The sequence below is a fragment of the Pezoporus occidentalis genome, unplaced genomic scaffold, assembly GCF_034315485.1.
Source record: "Pezoporus occidentalis ecotype Australia unplaced genomic scaffold, CSIRO_AGI_Poc_V1 ctg113, whole genome shotgun sequence".
Taxonomy (NCBI): domain Eukaryota; kingdom Metazoa; phylum Chordata; class Aves; order Psittaciformes; family Psittacidae; genus Pezoporus; species Pezoporus occidentalis.
Window position 1 is genome coordinate 83,499 of NW_026912918.1, and position 26,417 is coordinate 109,915.

The window sequence follows — 26,417 nt, forward strand, 5'->3', positions numbered from 1 at the left end:
CTCGTGAGGGCGGGACCGCGGGCCCGAGCGCAGCCCGGCCGGATGTGAGTGGAGCGGCCGCTTCCTGTTCCCCGGAGCCCGCCCTCTCCGCCTTGGGTGGTGGCCGCTGCTCGTCCCCGCTCCCAGGCACAGGGCGGAGGCGGCCGCGACCTGGTGCGGAGACCGCCGCCGGCTCGCTTCTTGCGTGGCCTTCCCCGTTCAGCAGCAGGACCCGCGGCGCAAGCGATGCAGGCCATTAAGTGTGTGGTGGTGGGCGACGGGTAAGTCTGAGGCGATCCTTCGGCCGGGCCCTCGCTTCGAGGACCACTGCCAGCTCCGCTGGGAAAGGGGAGAGTGTCCGCCCGGGGCGGGGGGGGGGGAGCGCCGCGGGCTGCATGGGCCCCGCCGCAAGTTGTGGGTGCCCCCGCCGCGGGGGCCTTTGCGCGGCCCCACCGCCCTGAGGGGGGCGGGGCTCAGCGGAGCTCCGCGGGGCTGGGGGTGTCCGCGCCGAGGTGGGGTGCGGTGGGTGTGGGGTGGCGGCCGCGGCTTCCTGCTGGTGGCGGGGGAGGGGAGGGAAGCGTGGGGCAAGGCGGTGACTGCTGCGAGCAAATGGTGGCTGCCTTCCGCGGGAGCGAGAAGCGAGGCTGCCGCGGGGGTGTCCGTGAGCGGCGGGTGGCTCCGGTGCTGGCTTCCTCCCCGAGTCCCGGATTCCTGCTGGGTTGCAGATTAATTCATATTCGTGCTGACAGAAGTGGCTTTCTCTGGCCGTGATGCGGGAGGGGTGCACTAAGGGGCGCGCCGCTTCCAGGCTCGCCCAGGAGCTGCCCCTTGCGTCTGGTGATCTTCATATCACTAGAAATACCGAAGTAATCAAAGGGTATTAAAAAAAGATACCATGCCTTTAATAATATGAGAAATTTAATACTGATCTGAAATATATTTTGCGGAAGTAGAAAACGTATTTCTTATTCCTGCTTATAGCTTGGCTTTTGACATCTGATTCTTGCAGTAAAAGCAAGTGAAATGTGCCAGACTCTAAGCAGATCATAAATACTTGTGAGCAGGGACTGTTTTTCTGCATGCGTACATCTAGTTCTGTAAAGTTCCTACCTAAAGGAGACTGATAAAACATGTAGAATTCAAGTAATTCGCAGTATACTTGTCTGTAAAGAACTGTTACTCCTACAGCTTTTTAATATGGTGTTACTTGTAAGTAAAACCACTTGAGGATGCTTTTTAGAATCAAGTTAACTCGTTGGATTTCAGTGTGAGGAATACTGGCATTGTGGGAAAAGAGTGTGTTTGCTACTTTTGAATAGTCTCCATGATGCTATTCCCATCAACTTGGAGGCATTTGTTCTCTTACTGGATGTCAGAGCTCGGGGGAACATCATAGGCCAGCTGGAAAACGAAACTTCTCTTATGCAGAGGGTTTTTTCTTCCCTTAAGAGAAACAAAAATCCCAGTTCCAATTTCCTTCGGAGAAACAAAAGAATAGTGTAGGCTGAGCATAATTGGTATCACAGCAAACTTCTGTAGATGGCGAAGTGAAGTGTAGCTAAATGGCCTTGCCCCACTGTCTGTAATTTCATGTTGTGGGCTCATCTTCAGTTTGTCTGGATTTTTTTTTTTTGTTGCTATGCTTTTTAAGATGTAGAAACCCTGAAAAGGCGGCTAAGTATGGTTGAGAGATAAATTTACCCTGTGTGACAAATTTGTTTTGACTTGCTGTGTAAGGTTTTGAGCAATATGAACATGAAAGTGGTATCCTGACAAATGAAGACTGTTCATAGTAATACAGTTCTTTGATGCTAGGTGGGATTACCTGGGCTGTTCTTTTGGTTGTATTGATTTTGAACCCAACACATTGGCTTTTCTATTATATATTTTTTAATTCAGCTGATCTATGTTGTCCATGACAATGCTGTAAATAAATGCAATGCATCATGTTTGGGTGGGGGAAAAAGTTCAGTCTACTTCCTTCACTAGATTTGAGAACTCAGCACAGAAAAACTGTATAATATTCAGTAATTCATTCAGCAATACAGTTCTTTTGGTCATTTCCTTTGTAAACCATCCCACTTTGTAATGTGTTTATTGTTCTTTGTCTTGGAAGTGAAAGTGGTGTAATTCTACCTGAGTTCTGTACATGTGTGAACAAGATACAGTAGTTTGTTTTCCTTCTTCCTTAGTTAGAAACAAGTATTTCTTTGGGTTCCATTCAGGTAATATTGCTCATTTTTGGTAGCTTTGTATCATTCTCCATTCATTTTTTTTTAATATATGTATTTTTTTAAATATTTAACTATTTGTGTTTCCCTGTGTTGCTGCTGCTGCTTCAAAACTTCAAGCATTACACGTATTCTAGGAAATGTGCAATGTTTGCCTTAGATACGGCTAAGGCTTTCTGTGAAACAATGTGAGTTAAAGATTTGCTTATGTGATATGAAACTTAGGTATTGTTTTATGTACCCTCCCCAAAGGTCTGCTGGGAACAAAGTAAACAAAGCTGTAGAAGTACTTGTGTGATTCTTAGTTTCTAAGTTAGTGAGTGGGCTGATTCTCATAAGTAACTCATGTTTGTTCTTAGACCGTTGTCTAGTACCTGTTTAGACAATTAATTTAACTAGCAAAACCTGGCATATGTGCTAGTTGTGCTATCATATTTTGCCCTTGTTTTTTTTCCCTCTGTGAGGCTTGATAGAAAATAAATGGCAACTGTTGCTTCTTGATGAGACAGAGCAGTAGGAATGTGCAGGACAGATGAAGAGCACTCCACTTGAATAACTGCAGGAGTTGCTGTTGATTGATACTTGAGAAAAAGCATTGGTGTAAGTTATTTTTAGCAGCTTTTGTTTTCACTCTATAAATGCAGCTGTTAAGTGGTATGAAATCTCCAGTGATGTCATGTAGGGGAAGTTAGGGGAAGTTCTGTGTTTTGGAGGAGTGATTACTAGATGCTACAGGATTTGTCATATTTCATGCTCTTTTGTAGGCATTTTCTAATTGCAGAAGTACTGTAAGAACAAGAGCAGTCCCTGCTTGGAATTCTGCTTAATTGGAGGCTTTATTTGCTAGAGCAATGCAGTGTTTGTATAAGATGCAGAACACTTGAGGTCCCTCCCATGCAGTATGTAGCATGTGGTGACCTGAAATTTAGTAACTTGTGTTAATGAACTTTTCAAGTTTAAAAAATGTAGTAGTGTTGCAGGTACTGACCAGCATATTTGGGAGAGGGTGTGTCACAGTGAGTAAAACAGCTTATCTGGCAGAGCCGGATGTAACTAAACCTGCTCTAGTAAAAATATGGAACCTTGTATCTCAGGATGGTCCTAGAGAAACTTCAGTACTGTTTTAATGTTTTGAGTGAAAACCTGTACTGCTGTGCATCATGTCTGCTTGGGAGGTAGTTCATGTGGATCAAAGAAAGAAATGATATAATCAAAGCTTTTTATGAAGGCTGCCACCTGTTTGCAGATACCAGCATTTCTGGAATTAAACCACAAGCACTTCAGCTGGCCTCCATTACCATGGCTGCAAATGAGAACTAAATTCTCACAATTAGTTTTTAGTTGCAGGAAAGCTCTCAACCATCTGTGCAGCTCTGATGCCTTTAGAGTGAAAGAAATGCTGGTGCAGGTCCTCCAGTGGCATTTTCAGTGCATGTCACATACCATGGCTCCAAGTGGCTCTAACACAGTGGGGAAACTTCATAAAGCTTGTTAGTGTCAGTAAGGCCAGGAAAGAGATGACATGTTTGTTTTCAGGAATTAATACATGTGTGGTTATATAAATATATTGATTCCTGGGTGGGACCCAGAAGCAGTAAGGGGCTTGGTGCTGCCTTTTGTAAGTCTTTCACTTATTGTTAAGTGGTTAAAATGCTGGATTTCTGTAAGCCATATTTTTAATTACAGTCAAATGTTACTGGTTTCATTTATGTAATAGTGGGTGGACAGAGCTATGATTAAGTAATTGTTAGAAATCTTGTTATGACTAATCTTGGTTTGGTGTTATTTTTGCTTCTTAGTCTCAGCCTTTATGTACGAGGATTTATATTTTGCCAAGCAGTTTTACTTCTGTATTAAAGCAACTCTCTCTAAAGAGAAGTCTCAAAAGCTTGTAAAGTACCTAGAGGAGGTACTTTATAAATAAAGGTAGGCAGTAGTGTTTATTTTTAAGACTGGTGACCATAATGATATGATTTGTAGGGCAGGGAGCCAAAAGGCGAGGAAAGCAGGAAACCTGGATAGAGCAAGTCTGAAACAGGGTTGTTGAACGTGTTTTTTCTTGTTAAATGACTCTGGCTGATTGGTGCTGCAGAAACACACTGCAGCCACTTCTAAGCTTGGAATGCAATCTCTTGCCACCTCCTTCCTGGGCTGTTTTGATTAGCCAGAGCAGACTCACCAGTTTCAATGCAAGATGAGCAAAGGAGCCAGGGTGCGGAGAGGATTATCCACTGCTGAAAATGTAGCGGACATTAATTTGTTGTAAACTGAAATTATCTGTAATAAACCTACTGGAAAATGAAGCCTCAGACCAAACAGATTCTAGAAGCAGGAGAGCACGTAGCCTTTGCACCTCCAGAAATTTCTCAAAGTAGCCAGCTTTTGCTCCTATTAGTATTTTGAAGGATTTCATGTTTGTCCTTTGTAAGCTGGAGCAGCAGATCCTGCTTTATAGTGTATTAGAGTGCAATTCAGTAATATATTCAAACTGATCTGACTGATAGCTCGGGGAGCTTTCCTGAAGTTCTTGTCCTGGCTTGTCACAGAGTCAGTGAATGCCAGTGCAAGAGATAAGATGGGATCCCTTCTTCCGACAGCTGTTAAATGAACTGCATTGTCATAATGCTACCTGATGCTTTCCCACGGAAGTTTTTGAAGGGTAAATACCTTGTCTACTTCTGAGCACAATTACATCTGTGGAGTAATAGGGGAAGTTGGAGACCACCCCCCAAATCCTCAATTATGTTACAATATTAAAGAAACTTTAGGGTAAAATGTAGCTGCTAATTCTGGGATGGAATGTGGTAAACACGCACCAAATCTACCCTACAGCAATTCCCCAGGCACCCCTGTGACCTTAGCTTATGTCAAGATAGAATCATAGAATAGAATCATAGAATAGTTAGGGCTGGAAAGGACGTTAAGATCATCTAGTTCCAACCCCCGGGCTATGGGCAGGGACACCTCACACTAAACCATGCCACCCAAGGCTCTGTCCAGCCTGGCCTTGAACACCGCCAGGGATGGAGCATTCACAACTTTCCTGGGCAACCTATTCCAGTGCCTCACCACCCTAAAAGGAAAGAATTTCCTCCTTATATCCTATCTAAACTTCCCCTGTTTAAGTTTTAACCTCTTATCCCTTGTTCTGTCACTACAGTCCCTAAAGAAGAGTCCCTCCCCACCATCCCTGTAGGCCCCCTTCAGATACTGGAAGGCTGCTATGAGGTCTCCACGCAGCCTTCTCTTCTCCAGGCTGAACAGCCCCAACTTTCTCAGCCTGTCTTCACATGGTGCTCCAGTCCCCTGATCATCCTTGTGGCCCTCCTCTGGACTTGTTCCAACAGTTCCGTGTCCTTTTTATGTTGAGGACACCAGAACTGCACACAATACTCCAAGTGCGGTCTCACAAGAGCAGAGTAGAGGGGCAGGGTCACCTCCTTCAACCTGCTGGTCATGCTCCTTTTGATGCAGCCCAGGGTATGATTGGCTTTCAGGGCTGCAAGCGCACACTGAAGCTGGCTCATGTTCATTTTCTCGTCGACCAACACCCTCAAGTCCTTCTCCGCAGGGCTGCTCTGAATCTCTTCTTTAGAAGGATATAAACTGAAAAGAGAGTGAACTCACCATGGCGAGTCTCTGTTACACTCCTCGCAGGTTTGGGGATGTGAAGAGGCCATGTACTGATAAACCATCTAGCAACTGACTAACAAGGATTGTAAAGTGAGAGTGTCACACCAAAATAGGTATGACTAGAGCCACTAGAAGCTCCATAGGTACATACTCAGGCACCATAGGTGTTTAGTTAAAGCTCCATAGGCATATATTTAAACTCAGAATCATATTTTGTTAAAATTCCATAGTTACTTAGTTAAGAAATTGAAACTTGTATTACTGTGAAAGAGCCTGAACAGATACAAGGGCCTCTTAAAAGTGTCAGGAGGCCTGAGAAATGGCAGCGATTTATGATGAGAACTGATAGCTAGAGTACGCAGACTGAAAAAAGCCAGACTGATGGAAAACAGAATTGAGGAAAATAAGACTGAGGAAAAGCGAGACTAAGAAACCTGTAATCAAGAAGGACTGTTCTTGAGATCTGCTATATTCTGACAACACCTGGGCAATTGTCAAAATATGTTATTCATGAGTGAGAAGAACATTATTGGGTATCCTGTGGTGAACTATCTTAATTGTAATCTTATCTTAGTACTAAAAATCACGCCCACAGGTCAAAAGACCCCTGCCTGCATTAGGAGACCCTGCATAAACATATGTAGTTAAGCATTTAATTATGTGACCCTTATACAAGTTAGTTGATCAGTTGGTAAAAGATGGGAGTGTTATGGGGAGTTATTATTCCAACTAGATCCTATAAATCTGTGAAATTGGAGGGGGGGAATGAGAGGGAAGACTCCATCATCACTGGTGGGATCATTGACAGGCTGAACCTGTCGTTTCTCCCCCATAGGGTCACCTGTTGGTTGGTCTGTGCTCATTTCATGATCAATTTTTATCTGGCTTTATATATTGTTTTCACACTTGTTCTCACAGTATTTTATATTGTCACTCGTAATCTTCAAACCTTAAAGCTATTGCAAAATTATATAATAAAAATTCTCAGTTAAGATATATTTTGTGTGAGTTTCTCGAGACTTAAATTGACTTACAATTGGCTTAAAAACTTAGAAAATGTTAACTTGGTGGGTGAACCTACTCCTGCGTACCCTGAATAGGACAGTCAAATCCCTCTCTGACACAATGTGCTGTCCTGGGGAGTGCCTCCAGAGGGCTCTGAGGGCTCTGACAGGCTGATGGGGCTCAAGGGTCTCTTTCCTGGAGTGGTAACAAACCTGTCACACTTACAGGTGAAGGGCTGAAATCTTCCCCTTATGGGGAGCAGTGTATGTGTGTGTGTAAACTGCTTACTGGGGTAAAGACCCCCTTAAAGTGACAACATCCCAAGCCTGCTATTACAGGAAAATGTTCAGAGGTTGTACGTACCAAGAACAGAATTAAATGCCCCCTTTTTGTTGTTGTTACAGCTTGGTAAAAGAGAATGCATGCTGAAAGGACAAAACAGTAATCTGTGCAAGGAGCTGGCATCTTCCTTCCATAGACGCAGGAGTGTAAAGTAGCATGGAAACTGCAGGGTATGATCAGAGAGTTGCAGCAGATGGGATGTTGTGCTGGCTGACAGCTCAGGAGCACAAAATGAAAACTAAAAAACAGGTAGGATAAAATCCTAGATAATTTTGCACACTGAAGCAACTCTCATAGCTCAGGCATTTAAGGTAATGTTGTCAGGTGCTGCTAATAACTTCTTGGGCTAATGCAGTATGGAACTGCATAAAGTTCAGTGAAGAGACTTGCTACAGGTTGAGCTACAACATAAGCAGTAATACACTTATGGTTGTGACAAAGCTCAGGTTTCCTGAAATTGTGAGTCACTAGCTATGGCTGGCTGGCTGGCTAATAATGCCGAGTGTTACATCCTCTTAAACAAAATTTTGATATTTGAAGGGGCAGTCCCCATGCTTCCAAAGCAGGAGGAGAAATGCAGTGATTTAAGTGGAAGATACACAGTAAAATTCAGATATGACTGCCTTGGAGCATTTGCAGCTGGAAAGCCAGCAAGCCCTTGACAAAAAGTTTGTGAGTTATTTTTTTTTCTTCTGCAGAAGCTAAAGGATAATAGGATAATTTTAGCAATAGCATTTGGTATTTGGTTCTTGGGGTGGGTTTGTTTGGGTGTTTTGTTCTTTTTGTTTGGTGTTTTTTATATTAACCGTAGTTCTAGACTAAAACTTTAATGAGTTCCTTTACACAGTTCAGGAGGCTCATGAGAGAAGCCTAATACTAATGGCAAGATTGTATGTGCAAGTACAGTCAGGTTTCAAAGTTAACTGGCTTTGAGCAAATTGTTGTAGTGATAAACCATCTGCAAGACAAGGCAGTTTTCCTTGCATGGGAGCTGGAAGGGAGTGATGGGAAGGCTGCAAGCCTGGCTGGGCATTAGCGCTTTTGAGGAGCTAGATGCACACATATGTCTGGGAGGCAGTCTGCAGCATCAGAAATGCTCTTTGCAGTCTATTTTAAAAAAAGAAATATGGTTCAATTTCAAGTTTTCCAATCCTTTAATTGAAACTGTAACAAAAACTTAGTGATCTAATTTTCACTCTAGATAAGATGTGGGGAGGAGTGTGGAGAGGGAAGGAGCTGACTGCCAGAGTTTTGAAAGAAACCTTGAACAGAACCTTGCCCTACCCCCATTTGAGCCTGTTCAGAATTAGAGCAGTGGGGAAAGGTTCAGTATTCCAAGTTCTCCAATATTGGAATGTATCTGTAAATCAGTTTATGAAATGTTTGAATAGTTGATGAATGGATGTGGGGAGTCATTCAGATACTCAGAAGTAATGATGTGTTGAGGAATTCTACTTTTCAAGCTTTTTCAGACTTAATGTGAAAGCATACCATTTCCTGGGAAAAATAGTGGGTTCAGAATTGTGTAAAGGGTATCTGGAAATACTTCTCAGGTTCGTTTTCAATTTCAGGGGTTTGGAGTAAGGTGGTCTTGATGCATATTCACTCATGTCTAGCAGATGTTGGTAGTCTTAGTATTTGTGGGATTTTTTTTCCCAAAGATTGAAAAAAAAGATGGTAATTTACCATTTCATAAAGTGGGTTTTATATGAGGTGTGTTTTCACTACTGGTAATCTTAAGGCTACAGTTTATTGACTGTTCTCCTGTACAAAAGTGGCTATTGACACTGAGTTGTTCCTTAGCTGACTGGATGTAATTAGTCTTTTTTCCTAAAAGGAATATTATTTCTCATTATTCAAGATGAATTTGCTTTACTTATGAACTTTCTCTTTTTTACAGTGCTGTAGGTAAAACATGCCTACTCATCAGTTACACAACGAATGCATTTCCTGGAGAATATATACCTACTGTGTAAGTACTAACAAAACCCTAAGAACTCATTTATGTCACATTCTCTGTGCTTACTGCCAGCCCAGGTTCCTTATTTGAATTGTTTGAATTGGCTGCAGACACCCCTCAGTTTCATCTTAAATGCTTAACTGAGTATCTACATGTGTATTGTAAGGAGCAGCACTTCGAGCTTTTACTGCTCAGCACAGTCATACCAGGGCTGCTTCATGTCCTGTCAGTTTTGCCTCCATCTGCCCTCTAGCCCTAGCTTATTAGGGACTAACATTTTATCAGATGCTGTTCTCTTTTAAACTAACATTATTTCTGTCTTTAGTATCATCCATAATAAGTAGTCCCAAGACTGTGCAACTTGTAAAGCATTGTATCATAGCCAGAAGTAGTTGGTTTACATGACTAATTTTTTTCCATTTGTTCCTTCTACTTTCTGTGCTACTGCCAGTCTTGCGCTGAGCCAGCCACAGCTCTAGAGTTCCACAGGCAAGATTGCGGGGACTCATTTATTTTGGTGCTTCCCCTTTTCTTGCAAGTAATTATTTGTCAGTATCAGTATTAGTGTAGTTCTGTTTTCAAGGGCCTGTGTGGAGGAGGCGTTTTATACACGAGCAGCTTCTTTGCCCTTTTCAGATGTCTCTCTGTTTATCTGGCTATATTGTTCTCTGTGAGTATGGATGAATTTTTCAGACAACAGAACACGTTCTAATGAGATTTACAGATGATTTTTACTACCCTTCCAAGGAAGTGTTGTCTTGATTACTCCCATTTCCTTTTTTTTTTTTCTTTTTTTTTGTCAGATTAATTCAGATTTTTGCATTGCAGTATGCTTGTGTTCCCAGTGAGCTTAGTTTAGCCTCAACAAGTCATTAAGACCTTTGTGCTCACAGTGGCAATGAGATAAAAATGGTGCCTCTACTGGCCCCTGGTTATTAACTTTGATATTTCATTGGAGGGGGTTTTGGTTAGCAGCATTACCAAGTGTTTTGTTGTGCTTTTTCTTTTCTTACCTACTGTTGTTAGGAAGGATTCCTTGGTTGTTGCAAATCTGTCTTCTGTCTCTTACAAAATGAGACAGATTAACTTGGTGACTGTTCCACGAAGACTGGAAGGTACTTGCTGAGTATACCATCTGCTTTCCTGCACTTACTGAGATTAACACTTCCTTTAGAAGAGCAGTGAAAAAGATGACTTCTGTTCGGACTGGACCAAGTCTGTTTCGCACGTCTTTTTCTTCCATTACTCAGTACCAGGCTCAGTATTTAAAGAACAACTTTACTGTTTCTGGGGAGCAGAAGGATGCAGTAAAAATGTTCCCTTTCCTAGTGCTCCAAATTAGGACTCTGTAGGGAAAAAGTGCTTGGTGCCCTGTGTAATGCAAGCAAATGCAGCTAACTCTTCCTTTATTTTTTAGTTTTGACAACTACTCTGCTAATGTAATGGTCGATGGAAAACCGGTGAATCTAGGTTTGTGGGATACAGCTGGTCAAGAGGACTATGACAGGCTACGTCCACTCTCCTATCCGCAAACAGTAAGAACTACAGTGTGAAACTAGAAACAATCTATACAGCTTTGTCTAACCTAAAGGTTTTCTCTTTTTGAACATTAGGGAAAAGTTATCACTTCTGGAGATGTATTTTTTAGTAGCAGTGACTTGCTGCAAGCTATCTTCAATCTTTGTACAGTTGTACAAACATTAACATTTGCATGCTTGTGTATTTGCGTGCACCAGTACTTGTTGGCTTTTGTGTAGTTGCAGCCTCAGACTTGATTTAAACCAGGAAAAAACAAAAAAAAGCCAAACCAAGCCCCAAAACAACCCCCAAAACCCCTCAGTGAATAGTCTCATCAGCTAGTCCATTGATTTTAAGGTTAGCATGCCTGCCAAAAGCAGGGTTTGTTTTTGTTTTTAGGCACATGTTTGGCTGCAACCTGACACTGTCACTGCTAAGCACTTGATATTGTTAGTCTGTGAAGATTTCTAAATGTGAGAGGCAGAATGAATGAAGATACTATTGGGATTGACAGTGGCTGCATTAGAGCTTTCAAATGTACTTAAGACCATGGCTATTTTATTACTTACTGTAGCTTGTGCTATAACATCAATACAAATGTGCTTCTGTCTTCCATGCTTGCAACTGGTTAAGTCTGCATGCTGCATCCTTCCGTGTATAAGGAAAATGCTGAAGTAATCTGCTCTTTGCTGTTCAGTGCGACTCCAGCTACAGTTAATGTGTGCAGAACCTGGTTTTCTAGTCTGTTTAGAGCAGTTACTTTTATATGGTGGAGCTGTGCTATAAGAAAGATGATAATTTTCAGGGGGTTTGGCATTGATTATTGTTGTTGCTGTCAAATATACATTCAATGCTAATAGTGTAAAAAAGCAGAATTGTTCCAGTTACTCTACAGAATAACTGAGTAACTGCTCTCTTGAACAGTGTGACTCTTATTTAAGAAACTCTGGTGCTTTTTTGGTTTGGGTGTTGTTTTTTTTTTTTTTTTTAAGGAAACTGTCTTAATTCACGATTTTCCTTAACTCACTGATCACTAACGCTAACAATTAGGCTTTCCCCTCCATTACTATACCCAGGATAGATGTGAACTTGCCAGTTGTAGGCAGCTCTAGTAGAAATGCCAGAAATATCTGCCTTTCCTAGGAAGTGAGACAATGGAAAGCTGTTTTTCTTTAATACCTAGATCTTTACAGGCTATCTAAAATACGTCTCAGCATAGATAAAGTTATGATGAAAGATCACAAAGTAGTGTGAGAAAGCAGAGCTGTTCCTGCTGTATGACAGAGACAGAATGCTTGTGCCTGTTTTCAGCCTCCTAAAATAACAGTGGCTTTCTGATACACTGCAAAAGAATTCCTTGTCAATCTAAGCATACTTTTTGGGAAAAAAAAAATCTGTGCAAGCATGGGTAACTGTTAAGTAAAGGTCTGAAATACTTTGAGTTATTTGGATTGTTTCTTACAGCAGAAAGTGAAACAGGGTGGTAAGTCTTGGAACTCCTTATGAAGCAGCCTTCAGATGTTTGCCTTGTGCAATATGCAAGAATCATCATCACTTAAGGGACAGAACCCCCAAAATACTAAGGAAAAGTACAGGGGAGCAGAGCAGTAGAGCCAATGAAGCCTGACTTTTCTTAAGATCTGTGTTCAGCTTCCTTCTTCCTTCAGTGTGCTAATTAAAACCCACCCCTCACATTTTGGTGGCCCTCCGTTTCCCTGTATCTGCACCTGAGCTATGTTGTGGTTGAGGTGAAAGCAGGTTTTGCTGGGGACTTGGCCAATGTTTGTATCTCCATTAGCCTCCTGGCAGTTCAGCAGCTGTCGACTTCACATTAAGGACTTTGCTGTAGTGGAGGCATTAATTTGGGTCTTTTTCCATTATTATTATTTCCTCCCTTAAAATATTCAGGAGTTTAATACCTTCTCCTGATTGTATTTGAAATCTACCACTATTTCAAAATATTTGGGCAAGGAAGTTGGGGCAGAAAAGGTGGCTTCCTTGGGAGACCTAAAAGGAAATTAAGTTAGGAGGATGCTTTTTGTGAGAGGTTTCCTCTTGCGAGTGTCCTCTAACAATGAAGACAGACATTTACAGGTTTGCGGGGAAGTCTGGTGGCCTGTTCTGGATGGAGGCAGTTGGTTGTGCTGAATCACAGGGCAGTGTCTCCCTTGAGAAGAAAAGCTGTTTTGTGAGCATTTGTGAGCACAAATTGCTGACTGAGAACATTTCCCCTTAAATCCGTTTTAGGAGTAACTTTATCTCCTACTGTTATTAGGTTGGAGGAACCAATGGTAAGAATCTATCTTCCAGTCTGACAGATCAACCTATTGCCGTATGTAAAACTTTAAACTTCAGTTCCAAGTTCTGTCATCTTGTCTTGCTTATGATAGTGATAAATTGGCCCCTATTTTTTAAGCAACTACTTTTCTTGGAACTATTGCATTGCTGCAACTGAGAAATCCATTACCAAATCTCTCTATATGAGTTGCTAAGACCAAACCTTTACTTGGAAATAAATAACTTTTCTTCCTGCTTAAGATTGATAGTGTGCAAGACACAAGAAATCATGACTACACTGAAGCTAGTAAAAGAGAGTCTGCATAATGTGCAGAACTTCAGTCACCACAAACATGCAGATTGGAAAACAGAAGTAGTGGCCATAGTATCACGTTATTTGATGTTGTTTCTTTCTTCTTCTGGGACGCTGCTACGGAAACTTGTTGGGGTGATGCATGAACAACTGGGTTGCAAGTGCTTAGCAGTGCAGATGTCAGCTGCTGACCTAACAAAATGCCTTGAAATGCAGCACAATCAACTAACATTCTGAAATGCCTGATTCTGTAACGCATTTGATGCTGGGATAAGTATGGATGCAGAGGTAGGTTGGGGAAAGTTGGGCTTGTTTGAGAGATGCTGACTGAGTTTGGGGTCATTCAGCAAGATTACAGTCTTCATCAGCTTAGAGAAAAGTAATTTTGCGGTTATTCTGAATGCTTCCAGACAACAGTGTATACGAAGCTCATTGGTTTTTGAAGGGAGTTGGTATAAATGTGCTCTAAAATGTTTTTACCAGGTCTTATGATCTTTCTTTTGCCTTCAGTTGAAAAGTGAGATGTGCAAGATTCCTAACTTCTGAACCCACTTCTGAAGTTTTCAAGGCTCTTAATCCTAATCTTGTTACAGAGGAATTCTGAGATCTTTTTATATTGGCAGTCAGTAGAAGTGACAGTTGTGCAAGACTCTTCTGATTTGGACACAGAAATAATAATTGTAGAAGTTATTGTATGACTCTCTTATTCCATACTGTGTATTTTGCCATTGCAAAGACTGTAGTGTATTAATAGTATATTAATACTTAAAAAGGGGGTGTCAAGGGTTAACTCACTTAGAGGCCTGCAGAGAGTATCCAACCCCAGGTTAGAAGACAGTCTTGACTCTTCCTATGTTTGTGTGGTTTTGTTTTTTTTTTCTGAATGTCAGTGAAGGAGAAGGGACATCTAGGGGGGAAAAGAAGCTTGCAGTGCAATGCTGCTAGACTTGTAGTTGCTGGCTCCTGCAGTAGCTGATTGTAAACCTGACTACAGTGTATTTGTTGTTGGTTCTCCCCCTCCTTTTGTCTGCTTGTAGCTGCCTGGGAATGGATTTCCCACTGGGACAGCTGCCTCCAACTGTTATGTGCAAGTGTACTATTGACCTTGCTTTTTGCAAGTGTGGTGCAGCTGACAGGGTGGTACAGGTGTGGCTGGTATTGGCCTCTGCATGAGCTTTTACAATAGTTGCTCTGATGTGCTAACTTCTATCAACTTGTTTTGTAGGATGTCTTCTTAATTTGCTTTTCCCTTGTGAGTCCTGCTTCCTTTGAAAATGTCCGTGCTAAGGTGAGTAGAAGCTGGTATTTTATTTAAGCATTCAGCATACTGCTCACTTTGCAGCAGTGGCTGGAAAATAGGAAGTGATTTATTTTTGGCAGGCAAAGTTTGTGAACTATAGTCTGAAAAGTCAGAAATCCATTTGCCGAAGTCAGCCATGGTAGTTTAGGGCACATGAAATGCTATGAATTGTTCTCTGATACAGTGATAGATTAGTAGTAGTTTAAGAGTGTTCAGCTGGTGAGGTGCTGAGATCACAAACAGGAACTTCCCTTTTAATGCAATTTACAGAAAAATATTAAAACCCAAATGCATATAATAATGAGGTTGATACCACTAGTGTGCTGCTGCTGCTGTTGCAGTCTGTTCGTGTCTGTGGACAACTCAGCTGTATGGCACTGGGGAAACCTCACAAAGGACAGGTGGTCTCTGTCGGTGAGGGAAGTGCAGATCAGGGCTCTCTTGGTGTCTGGAGAAAATCCAGCCCTTGGTAGGGTGAGCTTTTAAAAAGTATATGGAAACGACCATTGGCTTCATTAGAAGTGTTTTGCAATTGTCTGCTCTTTTCTGATACTGCTTTGATGAGGTGTCGCATTCTCCCTTTCCTCTTTGACTCTGGAAAGTGTCATGAAGGGCTGGAAGCCCTTGTGGGAATCTGCCCCCCCAACCCACGCTGTTTCTTTGCAGTGGTATCCTGAGGTGCGGCACCATTGTCCCAACACTCCCATCATTTTAGTGGGCACCAAACTTGATCTCCGGGATGATAAGGACACTATTGAAAAACTGAAGGAGAAGAAGCTGACTCCCATCACCTACCCACAGGGCCTTGCAATGGCAAAAGAGATCGGTAGGATGGAAGCGGGGTTAATGTTGAGCTACACTTGGTTTGTGTTAGATGTACCTCAAAATAAGTGCCTGGCTTTTGTTGCAGTTAGCTTGCAGCAGTGCTGCTCTGACTGGGAAAGCTGCTTTGTAACAGCCTTTCTGCTTCCACAGGTGCAGTGAAATACCTCGAATGCTCAGCACTTACGCAGCGAGGCCTCAAGACAGTGTTTGATGAAGCCATCCGAGCAGTTCTGTGCCCCCCTCCTGTAAAGAAGAGGAAGAGAAAATGTCTGCTGCTGTAAACATTACCCTCCCCCACCCCACTCCAAACCCTGTGCTTTGCTCAGAACAATGGAGCATTCACACTCAATGCCAAGTTTTTCTGTTATAAATTAGTTCTTTTCCACAAATCCTTGAATCAATCAACAATTTCACAGTTTCCTTTTGTTTCAAGAATGACAGTTACCTTCTAAAAGCAAACTCCTGAAAAGACAAACGTATGTAAAGCCTTATTTTTAAAATCCTATTCTTGCTCAATTAAGTGTTGCCAAACTATCTGCTGAACTAAGTTGCGTTGTTGTGCTACGAACACTAAGCACTAAACCGTTTTTTAAAGATTCTTGAAGATGACTCTAATTTCTGGTAGGAAACGCAAAAATACTTTCTAGTTTTTCACAGTAAGTAGCAGTACCGGGTCATTAGTGAAACACTGCACTCGAATGTGGCTATTACTAAATGGTTCCTCAACCCACAGTCATTGCGCAGCGTCGTAGATCAGAACCAAGTTGCTGGCAATGACTGACACCCGTGAGTCACAGTGTAAAATGCTTTATCGTGGGTAAGGGCTTGGTTGCAATCTAGTTCTTGCTGCTGTGATCTAAAGAATAACTAACTATTTGTACTGAAGCGTATCTAGTCCTTTTGACAGCTTTGTGTTGTGATGGATAAAGGAAATAGTGGGTTGGATCAAATGATAGTGCCAGACAGTATTTCGACGCCGTACAGCTGACTTACACTACACTGCCAGGGTAGCTGAAACTGAACTGACTCTTAGTGCAGGTTAACACCGGTGCCTGCTGTCCCAGAGGAGCAGCAGTGGAAGAGAGGTTGATGTTCACAGGTAAATTCCGTTGAATTTCAAGTAGGGCATTTGTTTAGGTACAACTCCAAACCAGTCATTCCCACAACTGTTGTGTAGTAAATGCTTTTCTTGTAGGACCTCTTCTTACTGAGCAATATAACTTGTATTTTAAAACCTTTCTGATGATACACATTTGCCTCTTTCTTTTTTCTTTGTAGAGTAGAATGTTGAAGCATATCCTCCTTATTTTCCTGTTATCTCTGACTCAGTAAGTCATATGCTTTCTGAGGAGCTTTTACTCTATTAACTAGGTGTAAAAATCATGTGAAGCAGCTTTACACATTTTAGTAATTTTTGTATTTTAAACCTCTATAAACTACGAACTTTCTCACCTATCCCTCTTTGCAAGCTCTCCCCACTACTGTAATGTTACTAATGCAGACAAGTGTTCTTTATGTCACTACATGTACGTGTGCAGCATAGGCTGAGTAATGGTAACCTGGGTCTGTGAGGTTCTGTAAACTAGTGCTCATGTTCTGTACATTCTAAGCAGGCAGGAATATGATGTTGAACTACACCCTTTCAACCACTAAAGCAAAATTTACAAGTAAAAGTTGCGAAATTGTGAAGTTTTTACATTGATCTTTTGCTAATGCAATTAGCAGTATGTTTTGCATGTATGACTTAATAAATCCTTGAATCATATGTGTGGTAATATTTGAGTTTCTCAGCAAGTGTTCTCGTTCTTGCACCACTCTGTTTCAGAGTTGTTCTGTTCTGGCACCAGCAGGCTGGTGCAGTGCGCCACACTGGTGGTGTGAGGGGTGCCCTGATGTGAAGAACCAGAATTAAATACAGCAGTGGGCACCATTTCTTTGGAGGCCATGCATTATCCGTCGAGGTGGTAGTTAACGCCTGCATCTGCTTGTGCAGTGTTTTAAAGCTGCTGCCACCCAGCGGAAAAAAACACCCATTTCACCATATTGTGTACAAAGAGTGCTTTTCCTCTAAAACTGGGACTTGCTTTTAACAGCTGGTAGAATGATGGCTCTGTTTGTGTTTAAAAGCCTTGCATTTTAGCCTTTTAAAGTTACAGCTATGCTGTTGCATGTCAGGGCAGACAGCCTGCTGTGCTCCTGCTCACTCCAGGGGCACTGGGGGTGACTGCAGTACCCTGCTTGAGGAGGAATCATGTGCTTGGCCTTCACTGGTGGTGGTGCCTTACCTTGCTGCACAGCCTCTAGGCTCTCTGGACAGCTCTAACCTGGTAACTTTCATCTCACACCAGCATACCTCAATGTAATAAGACAAGTTTTTAGAGTGCATTTTATTTGTCTCCATATCAAGTATCACAGCAAGAACAGCCACGCAGTTTTCTCAAACACATCATATTAATTTTTTTCTTTTAAGTAAGAACTACTGCTGAGCCTTAAAAAAAGGGCTAAAATGGTTGCACGCTTAGAAACAAGGAATCCACTAAAAATCAGTATAACTGGTTATGTATTTTTGGCAGAATTGGGATCAGAGCTTTCAGCAGTCAGAGCTAGTGCTTAAGATGATGCCACTAGCTAAGATGAATAAAGGGTTGAGTTTTTTAAATCTTCTCATTAAGTAGTCCTAATAGGGGTTAGTTTAAAAAATCAATAAAAGTAGTTATGTGGCTCAACAAATACAAACAACAGATAAAAGAATATTGCACATGTATGTCCAAGCAGCATTTAACCATGCCACCCCCTGCCCCTGGGTGCTACCACAATCAGTAAGGAAAATAGTGCAATCAATGAGAACCACCCAGCGGGGCTGCCTGTTTCACCACAGTCTGTGCACCCTGACCTGCCCCAGACCTGCCCACTTACCCCCGCCAGCCGCTGTGCTGGGGCAGCTGCTCGTGCCCCGTGGGACTGCTGTCACTGAGCTCCTGCCATACTGCACCTCCAGGCTCCGCACAGGCTGGTCTCAGGCAGCAGCAGGATGTGACTGAAGCAGAACTGGATTTTTTTTACCATTTTTAAGGTCTGGCAGAGCTCTGCGCTCACCCACAGGCTCAGCTGTCCGCACACACACGCTTGCTCTGGTTGAGTACTCAACTGGCACCTTGGCTCTCGTGCTCCAGCATCCATAGGCTCAGCTGGGACGTGTCAGACCATCACGGTTTGTAAAAGCTCAACCTTCAGCACAAGTGCAGACTGCTTTAAATCAGCCTCCTGCCATGCAAGGTTGCTGCACAGCCAAGGGCATGAAGACCCTTGTTTATTTTATGCAATGTGAGAAAAAAGTTCTGAAATCCACACGGGTATGAAAGTGGAATGGTCCCTGAATACCTGAAACCTGCAGTGAAAACCCCCTCACCTTGGTGAACTATGGTTACACCACATTGGTGTTACATTCTCGTGCCTGACAAGAAATACATGATCTGTGTTCCTGAGACAGACTATTCAGTGCTTTGAGCACAACATCTGGCATGTGGTCTGTTATCATCTTGGGACTTATTAAAATGCTGCTGAAGACTGCTTCATTTGACCATCTTGCTGTGTATTTAGTCTCTGAAGAGCACCACCTAAAACAAAACACACCACAAATAAAACAGCCTGTTGGATCTGGTGCCAGTGCCAGGCCTGGAACTGACAAAACCTCGAGGCTTCTGCCCTTGCTCAGGGAAGAACCAGAATCTTTTCCCAAACAGCCACCATTCAGCCCTCCAGCACACAGCTGGAAATGCTACCTGTCCTGAAGGCAGAACACCACCAAATTACACAGTGCTTTAAACAGGGAAAGAACTGAGCAAATCATCCCACCCACAGAAACAGGCTACAGCCTAAGCAAAGGGTGTGAGCGGTTAAGCACTGCACAGCCACATAATTAATGTCAAATGTGGGGAGTAAGTCCCAGATGTACCAGTAGGAAACTGAACACTGGATTTAATGCTGCACATAGGATGTATTTAGGATTTTATTTTACAGAACAATACATGATAGGGGCTCTTGTGTGCTAGTCCAATTGAGAAAAAAACATGACCAACTGCTGTGCTGTGGAGTAAATAACAGGAAATGAACTCAAAGTAAATCAGAAGAGCAGCCATGGAGGAAACCTGCCAGGTCACAGGTGTTAAAGTATCTTAACTTGTAAAATCAGTACTAAAATTGTTCAACAGCAAAGATATGAAACAACATACATAAAATCCTAATCTACTGAAAGGGAGGAAAAAAAGGGATTTCTTCTCCAGCCCTTTTCTCTTTTTTCCCTTTGGTAGGATGGTTTTCTGCAACTTAACAGACATTCTTATTTCTGTTTCAGAGTGAAACAGGAGAGGATATCAAGTGCAGTCTAGCTTGTGGGCTGGTTCAGATTGCTTTGTCTAAAGGAAACCTAACATCAACAAATCTCGAATAAACCTGCTAAACACACCATTGCCCCAACACCACAACCCTCACCCTCCCAGCAGTTTCAGCTTTCCTGCTTTGTCCCACCTTCCTGCATCCACAAAAAAGCAGGCAAGAACAGAAAAGCAGAGGCTGCATGGGCACACTGGTTACTGTGGGGCTGGACCTCTCCTATCTGGCTGGGCCAGTATTATGGGCAGTATTTTGCCTCCTTCTCATCACCAATATTCCAGTGACTACTCAGCAACAAGGTATTTTGTCATCACTTCATTATTACCAGGACATAAGACTTCAAGATCTGCAGCCTGGGGCAGGAACTGCAGCATGCCAAAGCTGAGCTGAACAGTCTGGTTAAAATCACCACCTGAGCATGTGCAATATACAGGCAAAGAAAGGCACATGGGCACAAAGAGGAACAGTTTCCAGGGCTTGAAGTGAAATTGAAAGCAGCAGGGAGGCACAGAATGAAAACTGAAAGGATGGCTAATGATTGATAACCAAAGATGGGTACTGGAGATGCAGATGAGACACAGAGCTGGAAACACGTACTTTGAAAGTGAGAAGCAGCTTTAAGTAAATTTTAGGCAAACAGGACAGTGGTATTTGTTACTCTACTTACCTCCTAGAGCTGGATTCTTCTACAATATGGATAATCTTGCCAGGAAGATAGAGACGAGGATACTGTGGTGGCGAACTGAGGTGCGGTTCATCCTCAAGGGTGTTGTATGAAGGTGACCGATGAACCATTAAGCTCTCCTCAGCTAGAAGTGGCTGGGTGAGGGCATCTTGGTTTCTACCATCCAGTTCAGTTGGGAAGTTATCCGGGTCTCCTCCAAAGACTTCATACCAACACCCATGAAGCAAGATCTGGTACTGAATTCAGACAGAAACAGTCAAATTGAGGTTTGGCAACTCTTCAACTAACTTACTCCAGGTGGGCACTTGCACACACATCACCCGAAACTACAGTCAGAAGATTAAAAATGACTGCATGCACATGCTTCTCTAACTTTCCGACTGATAAAACCTTCTTACTGGATTTTCCCCACAGTAGTATATATTTCAGTAATAGCTAACCCAAGCCACTAGAAACACGACTGAAAACATGACATTCTTCACAAGTCGAATTACTCAGTGTGGATTCAGCTCTGCAGATGTAGGTTTTCTTGTACCTATAACTTCTAACTGTCCATTACCTTATTCTGTATTTACAACATCACCCAGGTCCTTTACATGACACCTCATCCTGGGATTACATGGACATCCCCTGGGTACAGCAGGTTTAGCTTTAGATATTCAGAAGTGGCAGTTTAGAATCTTTAAGCCACTCCTCTATATCTCCACCATCACCTGCCTCACACCACAATGATTCAGCACCTTCAAGACTCTGTTACTTACTAACAGTGAAAAGAAGAGGTAAGCAATTAACACAGAGAAATATTTGCTTTCCAAATGAATTCTGAAGGTAAAATCTAGGTAAACCCACTACTGATACTAAGTGGTTCTTCGAGTAAATAATCTTACTTATTTTGAATCATTTTAGCTGTTTTTTTTTCTCCCCATTTTCATTTTTTTAGGTTTCCTTATCAACAGAACTAGCGAACAGGTAATTTGGGGCCTTGGAAGTTGTGCACAGGTATCTTCCAGGTCTTGTTGAATCTTAATTTCCGACAAGACAGCTTTATACGATAAGAGACTAAAACAAATGTCACTGAATTAAGAAACAAACACTTCTGTTCCAAACCCTCATCATTAAGATCAAAAATACACACACCAAGTGTCAATTCATTAAAAGTGGGGCTGAACCGAGGTAGCAATTCCCCTGACTTCAACCAGAACTACATTTAGTTACCTTGGGTCTGTTGCAGTTTGCCACAATTCTCACTATCCGCCTCTTTAAATCCTCCATGTTGGGCATACTTAACCTGTTTAAACACAGAGAACAAGATAAAGCCAAGCCTGCCATCTTCTGCAATCTAACACATGCCTGAAAGGGCAATTTAAAAGTATTTCCACCTCACCTTGCCACAAGATCCTTTCCAACAATGACTGAAACAATGAAGCGCTTTGTGTAATCTGCAAGTGATTTGCTTTAACAAAAAAGAGACACATTTTAGCTACACTAAAGGTATGCACACTTCAGTTTTATAATGATAAATTATAATTCAGCAAAAACACAATTATGAAGCAACAGCAGCAGCATCTGCAGCCAGTTCTTCGGTACGCTTTCAGAGCTACCTGCTACAGATGACAGAGTAACTTCAGTGCCGATTATAATGGTATGTGTAGATGTTACAGGCCAAGATAGGTGAGTCAGGTGATCATTTTATTTCCCAAACTTTTAATTTAAACTCTAATTATACTACCTGATAGTACACAACATTCACTAGATACATTTCATTCTGTAATATTCCTCCAAGAACTTGACTGTAACTCAGGATGGAGCAAATCCAGTTCTAGTGGAGAATATATAAACAAACTCTGAACAGAGAGAGTTATCATCTAACGGGTTTGTCAACTACCTTGAAAACATTTTTACATCTGAGACACAGAACCAAGTCATGCAAGTTTCTTACCTTAACAGTCCTCCTGGGGGAGAAAAGGCATAACACCTTAATGTTGGGAAAGAGTTCCTGAGCATGATCGCCAGTATAGAAGCCGTTCCACCACCCAAACTGTGACCAACTATCACAAGTTTATATTCCTATAGACAGAGACAGAAGACCGAAGTATAGACAGACACAGAAAAAGCTACGTGTAATTTTTGTGTCAAACCAAATTATTTAGAAGATAACTTACCGGAGCAATTGTGAAAGCCTGGTTTAAAATTCCATCATTTATTAGCTTTTGGTAGATGTAGTTTGCAGCTTGAGTTATTCCCTACAAGACAGCATTCGAAGTTAGACGGATATATCTAATCAGAAGTGTGAGACATATACACTTCAAATACAACACCATCACAGAGCAACTTCCCTTTTGCAAAGCTGATCTTCTCTTTCTCATGCTCCTGACAAAGGTCTAGTTACAACCAAATGATCTTATATGTAATGGCTAAAAAAGTTTTTAGAACATTTAATATGGACATGGAGTCTGACAAGAGGATTACAAATTCTACCTTGCAGTTCCAGAGGCAGTATGTGATGCCACAACCAAGTCACTGAAATAATTTTGTAATCCAGCTCACAAGATTATTCCTGTGTTTAACTAAAGGATCCCAGGTGCTCACAGATTCCTTACTGCTGAGATGATCTATCCACAGCCACAGACTGCACACACCTTATGCACAAAGCCATTCTCTAGAACATCCTCCAGTGTCAAGTCTTCACAATCTGCTGACAGATCAGTGAGAATGTCCTGCGAACAAGACAGCTTTCGTCAGACCTCACTGCAGGGCTTCATGGCTCATGCTCTGCTTGCCAGCACTGTCACAGGGACATCAACAGCCTGACTTACAAGTGTGTAAGCAACAGAACACAGTCCCCTATAAAGCACCACCCAAGCAAATACAGCCATCACAGTCCTGATTTCAGCAACTATTTCCAAGCTGCAAACACAAGCACTACAAATGCACCTCTGCTTACAGAGGAATTACCACCACCCACCCTTCACACTCTCTTCCAGTGGCACAGGAATATTACCCATCCAAGGACAGGAGGGCTTACAACTTAAGCATGGAAGACTCACACCTGTGAGCGAGTTATTCTTAAATGTGCCAGTGTAAGACAATTTACTCTCGTTACTGGGAGTTCACCCCTTTCTATAAAGTTGATTATTTCTATCAGATGGATGATACCTCAAAAGACAAGGTTCCTCTCACTGCAACCACAATAGCTTCTTTTTTGTGATCCAAAGCAACAAAAAATGGAATCTCATAGATCTGGAGAGGAATAAATGTAATAATTAAAGACACCAAGTTTTTGTAAGAGTAAGCATTTGTTCTCACCTTCTGAAAGCTCCCTTTCTGAGCTCTCCATTGTGTTATGGAAAGAAGCTGAATTACTTACTTATCCCGTTACCTTAAGTGTCTTTTTTGCAATACTGACACAGATTTATGTCAATGATTTTGTGGTTGTTCCTTTAGATTAGAAAAACAAACAAACCCAAAACCAGAACCAAAAGTTTCAGGGCCTGTTTTCATTTGGCTTTGATTCTCACACCTTATAAATGCTAAAGGCAAACAAGAAACTTCACCCATTGCTTTCCCTGAATTAATCACTAAGTGTTTTTGCTGAATGCCTGTGCAGACTGTTTACCTTGTTATGAAAACTGATATGAATGAAGTCTCTGTACTGCAGTCCTGTTATTCTTAGGATGGATCCAAAGTGAAAGTTATGATGATCACTGCCGGTTATATCAGAATCTGTTGTTCTATTTCTGCAACTAACAAACACACAGAAGAGAAAAACTTTCATGCTCCAATTTTTTATGCTTCCTTTCAAGGAATCAAACTTAGTTACTTTTGCAAAAAGATTTCTGCCAGGAATCAAAAGCTCTTTTTGGTTTGGTTTCACAATAACACCATTAGCCTGATACAAGATGTTACCTCTGCCCACCAACCTGGTTTTGCCTGAGCAGCATGCCACACATTTTAAGTTCAAGGACTGGCAAACACACCGTTGCTACAAGACTATCCGCAGAGCAAACAATGCAATAAGAAAAGAATTCTTAAGACTACAGGCCAATGACAGAAAATACAAACAACCAAAAAGGAAATTCAATACAAGTTCTGTACATCAGGCTTATCTCTTGTATCCATCTTACTATGTGGTGATTTTGTTGCAAGTCATTTATATTTCAGGATGTTGTATTTCTATTTCACATTTCTAATTAACAGAATCATGGTTACAGTCACAATTGTCAGTGGTCACTTAAATATACAGTAATCCTACACAGCATTACACATATTTCAATACAACTATGAACTTTTTTTTGAGTAAAGGAGGCAAGGGGAATAAAATGGAGGCTGGAGGGACAGGCAACTTTGCTAATGCCTTCAAGACAGGGAGAACTGTTGATACACTTTTATTTCTATACATATATATGTGTGCAAAAAGCGGCTCTAAAAAGCTGCATTTTAAACCATATTTGGTTTAATTTCAATTAAAAAAATAAGCTAACCTTTTTCTGAGGGTGGAAAGATGCTGGAATTTTGTTTCTACAGAATCTGTGAAAGATAACTCTACCAGTCAAGCTCACGTACTCCCAAGAGCAATATAATTTAATGCCACAAAAATACTGCTATTGAAACTATTTCATTTCTGCTAACGCTAGCTAAATACAAGGAAGCCATGTGTCTTAAGCTCTTGATCAAACCTACCAGTCACCATTGAGCTTACAGAGTGCAGTAAATGGGTTGGTGTATACGTAATAGGGCCAGCCATAAGCAGCCGCGGCAAACAGCATATAGTGAGCAGCATTCTCCAGTTCAGCATCCAAATCATCTGTCTGAAAGGACACAGGGAAAGAAAAGGAAAGAGAGAGAGGAAGAAAGGTGTGTCAGGCAGCCCCAGAATAAAACCTGAACACAGACTAATGGAAATGAAGCCCCAGTGAAATACACACTATCCAAAAGGAAAACCTCGAGGTCAAAGAGGAACTAAAATTAGCCACTCATATTCCGGGAAAAAGTCTGTGTTTGTTTACATGGCTATAGAGCTCAGGAATCTTGAAATGCTCCTATTAAATCTGTTTCTTCCAGTACTTACGCACTGATCAGCCCAATACTGAAAACAACATTCACTCCAAGTATGTTACTTAAGGATGTCAAAAGAATAACTAAAGAGTCTGTGGCAGATCTCTTTGGCAAAGACTTCTAGAGCATGATCCCATCGTACTGGCTGGATTCAAAGGGAAGTTGACAGTAATGCACTTCTTGAAGTAGAATTATATACTTCTATGAAACACAGGCCAAAAGAAGGTAAAATAACTTACAAAGGCATTTTACTACAGAAGACTAGCAAAAATCAATTGGCAAACTGTAACCCATCATCTGCAAACATTTTAAAGCTGCTACTTTTGTTTCTTACTTTGTCTTGTTATTTGCAGCAGGCATAATTTAAACAGACCATAATACTAAAAGGCTAGCTTTTCAGTTCTATGCAAATAGTACTAAACATGAAATTTTCTCTTTTCCCTTTCTCTCCTGGCTCTTCAACAATGATCACATGTCCTAAATGGTTCTTTTTTGCTGTTAATTCCCCATTAGTTGTCCAAAAGCAGACAACTATTTTGATTGCACACCCATCAAGATGTTTTCACTGCGTTTATTAATAATTTAAATTGTGGACTTTTATAGTAGTGTTTAATTTTCTTTAAAAAAAAAACCCAAAACATAAAAACCCTTGCACCAAGAACTGCATTTCAATTTGACCTGGCACCATCTCCTAGAGTAATTACCAGAGGCTGCAAAAATCCTATCTTACCACAAGAGATGATGGAGAATGACACAGGACTTCTTCAGGCTCTTTTGGGCAACTTTCCATTTTATCCTGCTCTTGGTGGAGCAGAGTCAAACCAGCTGCTATGTCACTTGGCACCAGATCAGTGTCCTGTACAAAGAAATGAAAGAGCGCTTAAAACCACCCCACACCTCAG

The 26,417-nt window shown here is 41.7% G+C and overlaps 2 protein-coding genes across 6 annotated transcripts in view; one reads left to right on the forward strand and one right to left on the reverse strand.

The window, feature by feature from the left end:
• On the forward strand, window positions 1–17,148 carry RAC1 (Rac family small GTPase 1). Of its 3 annotated transcripts, XM_062634200.1 has the most exons (7): window positions 1–260; window positions 9,091–9,162; window positions 10,568–10,685; window positions 12,944–13,000; window positions 14,484–14,546; window positions 15,225–15,384; window positions 15,534–17,148. In XM_062634200.1, exons 1-7 carry the CDS (start codon window positions 226–228, stop codon window positions 15,662–15,664), a joined length of 636 nt encoding a protein of 211 aa, XP_062490184.1. In that variant the 5' UTR covers window positions 1–225; the 3' UTR covers window positions 15,665–17,148. The 3 variants fall into 3 exon arrangements, with proteins under 3 accessions (XP_062490184.1, XP_062490194.1, XP_062490197.1); XM_062634210.1 differs by lacking the exon at window positions 12,944–13,000 and having other exon boundaries at window positions 6–260; XM_062634213.1 differs by lacking the exons at window positions 1–260; window positions 9,091–9,162; window positions 10,568–10,685 and adding an exon at window positions 12,089–12,856.
• The window catches only part of DAGLB (diacylglycerol lipase beta), a 14,924-nt gene continuing 5,150 nt past the window's right edge, over window positions 16,644–26,417 (reverse strand). For 2 of the 3 annotated variants that reach the window (XM_062634139.1, XM_062634123.1), the window contains 11 exons: window positions 26,246–26,371; window positions 25,141–25,268; window positions 24,077–24,203; window positions 23,617–23,700; window positions 23,100–23,177; window positions 22,623–22,703; window positions 22,400–22,527; window positions 21,845–21,913; window positions 21,676–21,748; window positions 20,443–20,696; window positions 16,644–19,000 (listed from right to left, as the gene is read on the reverse strand). In XM_062634139.1, the coding sequence (XP_062490123.1) occupies window positions 18,808–19,000; window positions 20,443–20,696; window positions 21,676–21,748; window positions 21,845–21,913; window positions 22,400–22,527; window positions 22,623–22,703; window positions 23,100–23,177; window positions 23,617–23,700; window positions 24,077–24,203; window positions 25,141–25,268; window positions 26,246–26,371 (1,341 nt within the window). In that variant the 3' untranslated portion in view covers window positions 16,644–18,807. The remainder of the gene's footprint in view (window positions 19,001–20,442; window positions 20,697–21,675; window positions 21,749–21,844; window positions 21,914–22,399; window positions 22,528–22,622; window positions 22,704–23,099; window positions 23,178–23,616; window positions 23,701–24,076; window positions 24,204–25,140; window positions 25,269–26,245; window positions 26,372–26,417) is intronic. The other variant, XM_062634131.1, reaches the window with a different exon arrangement.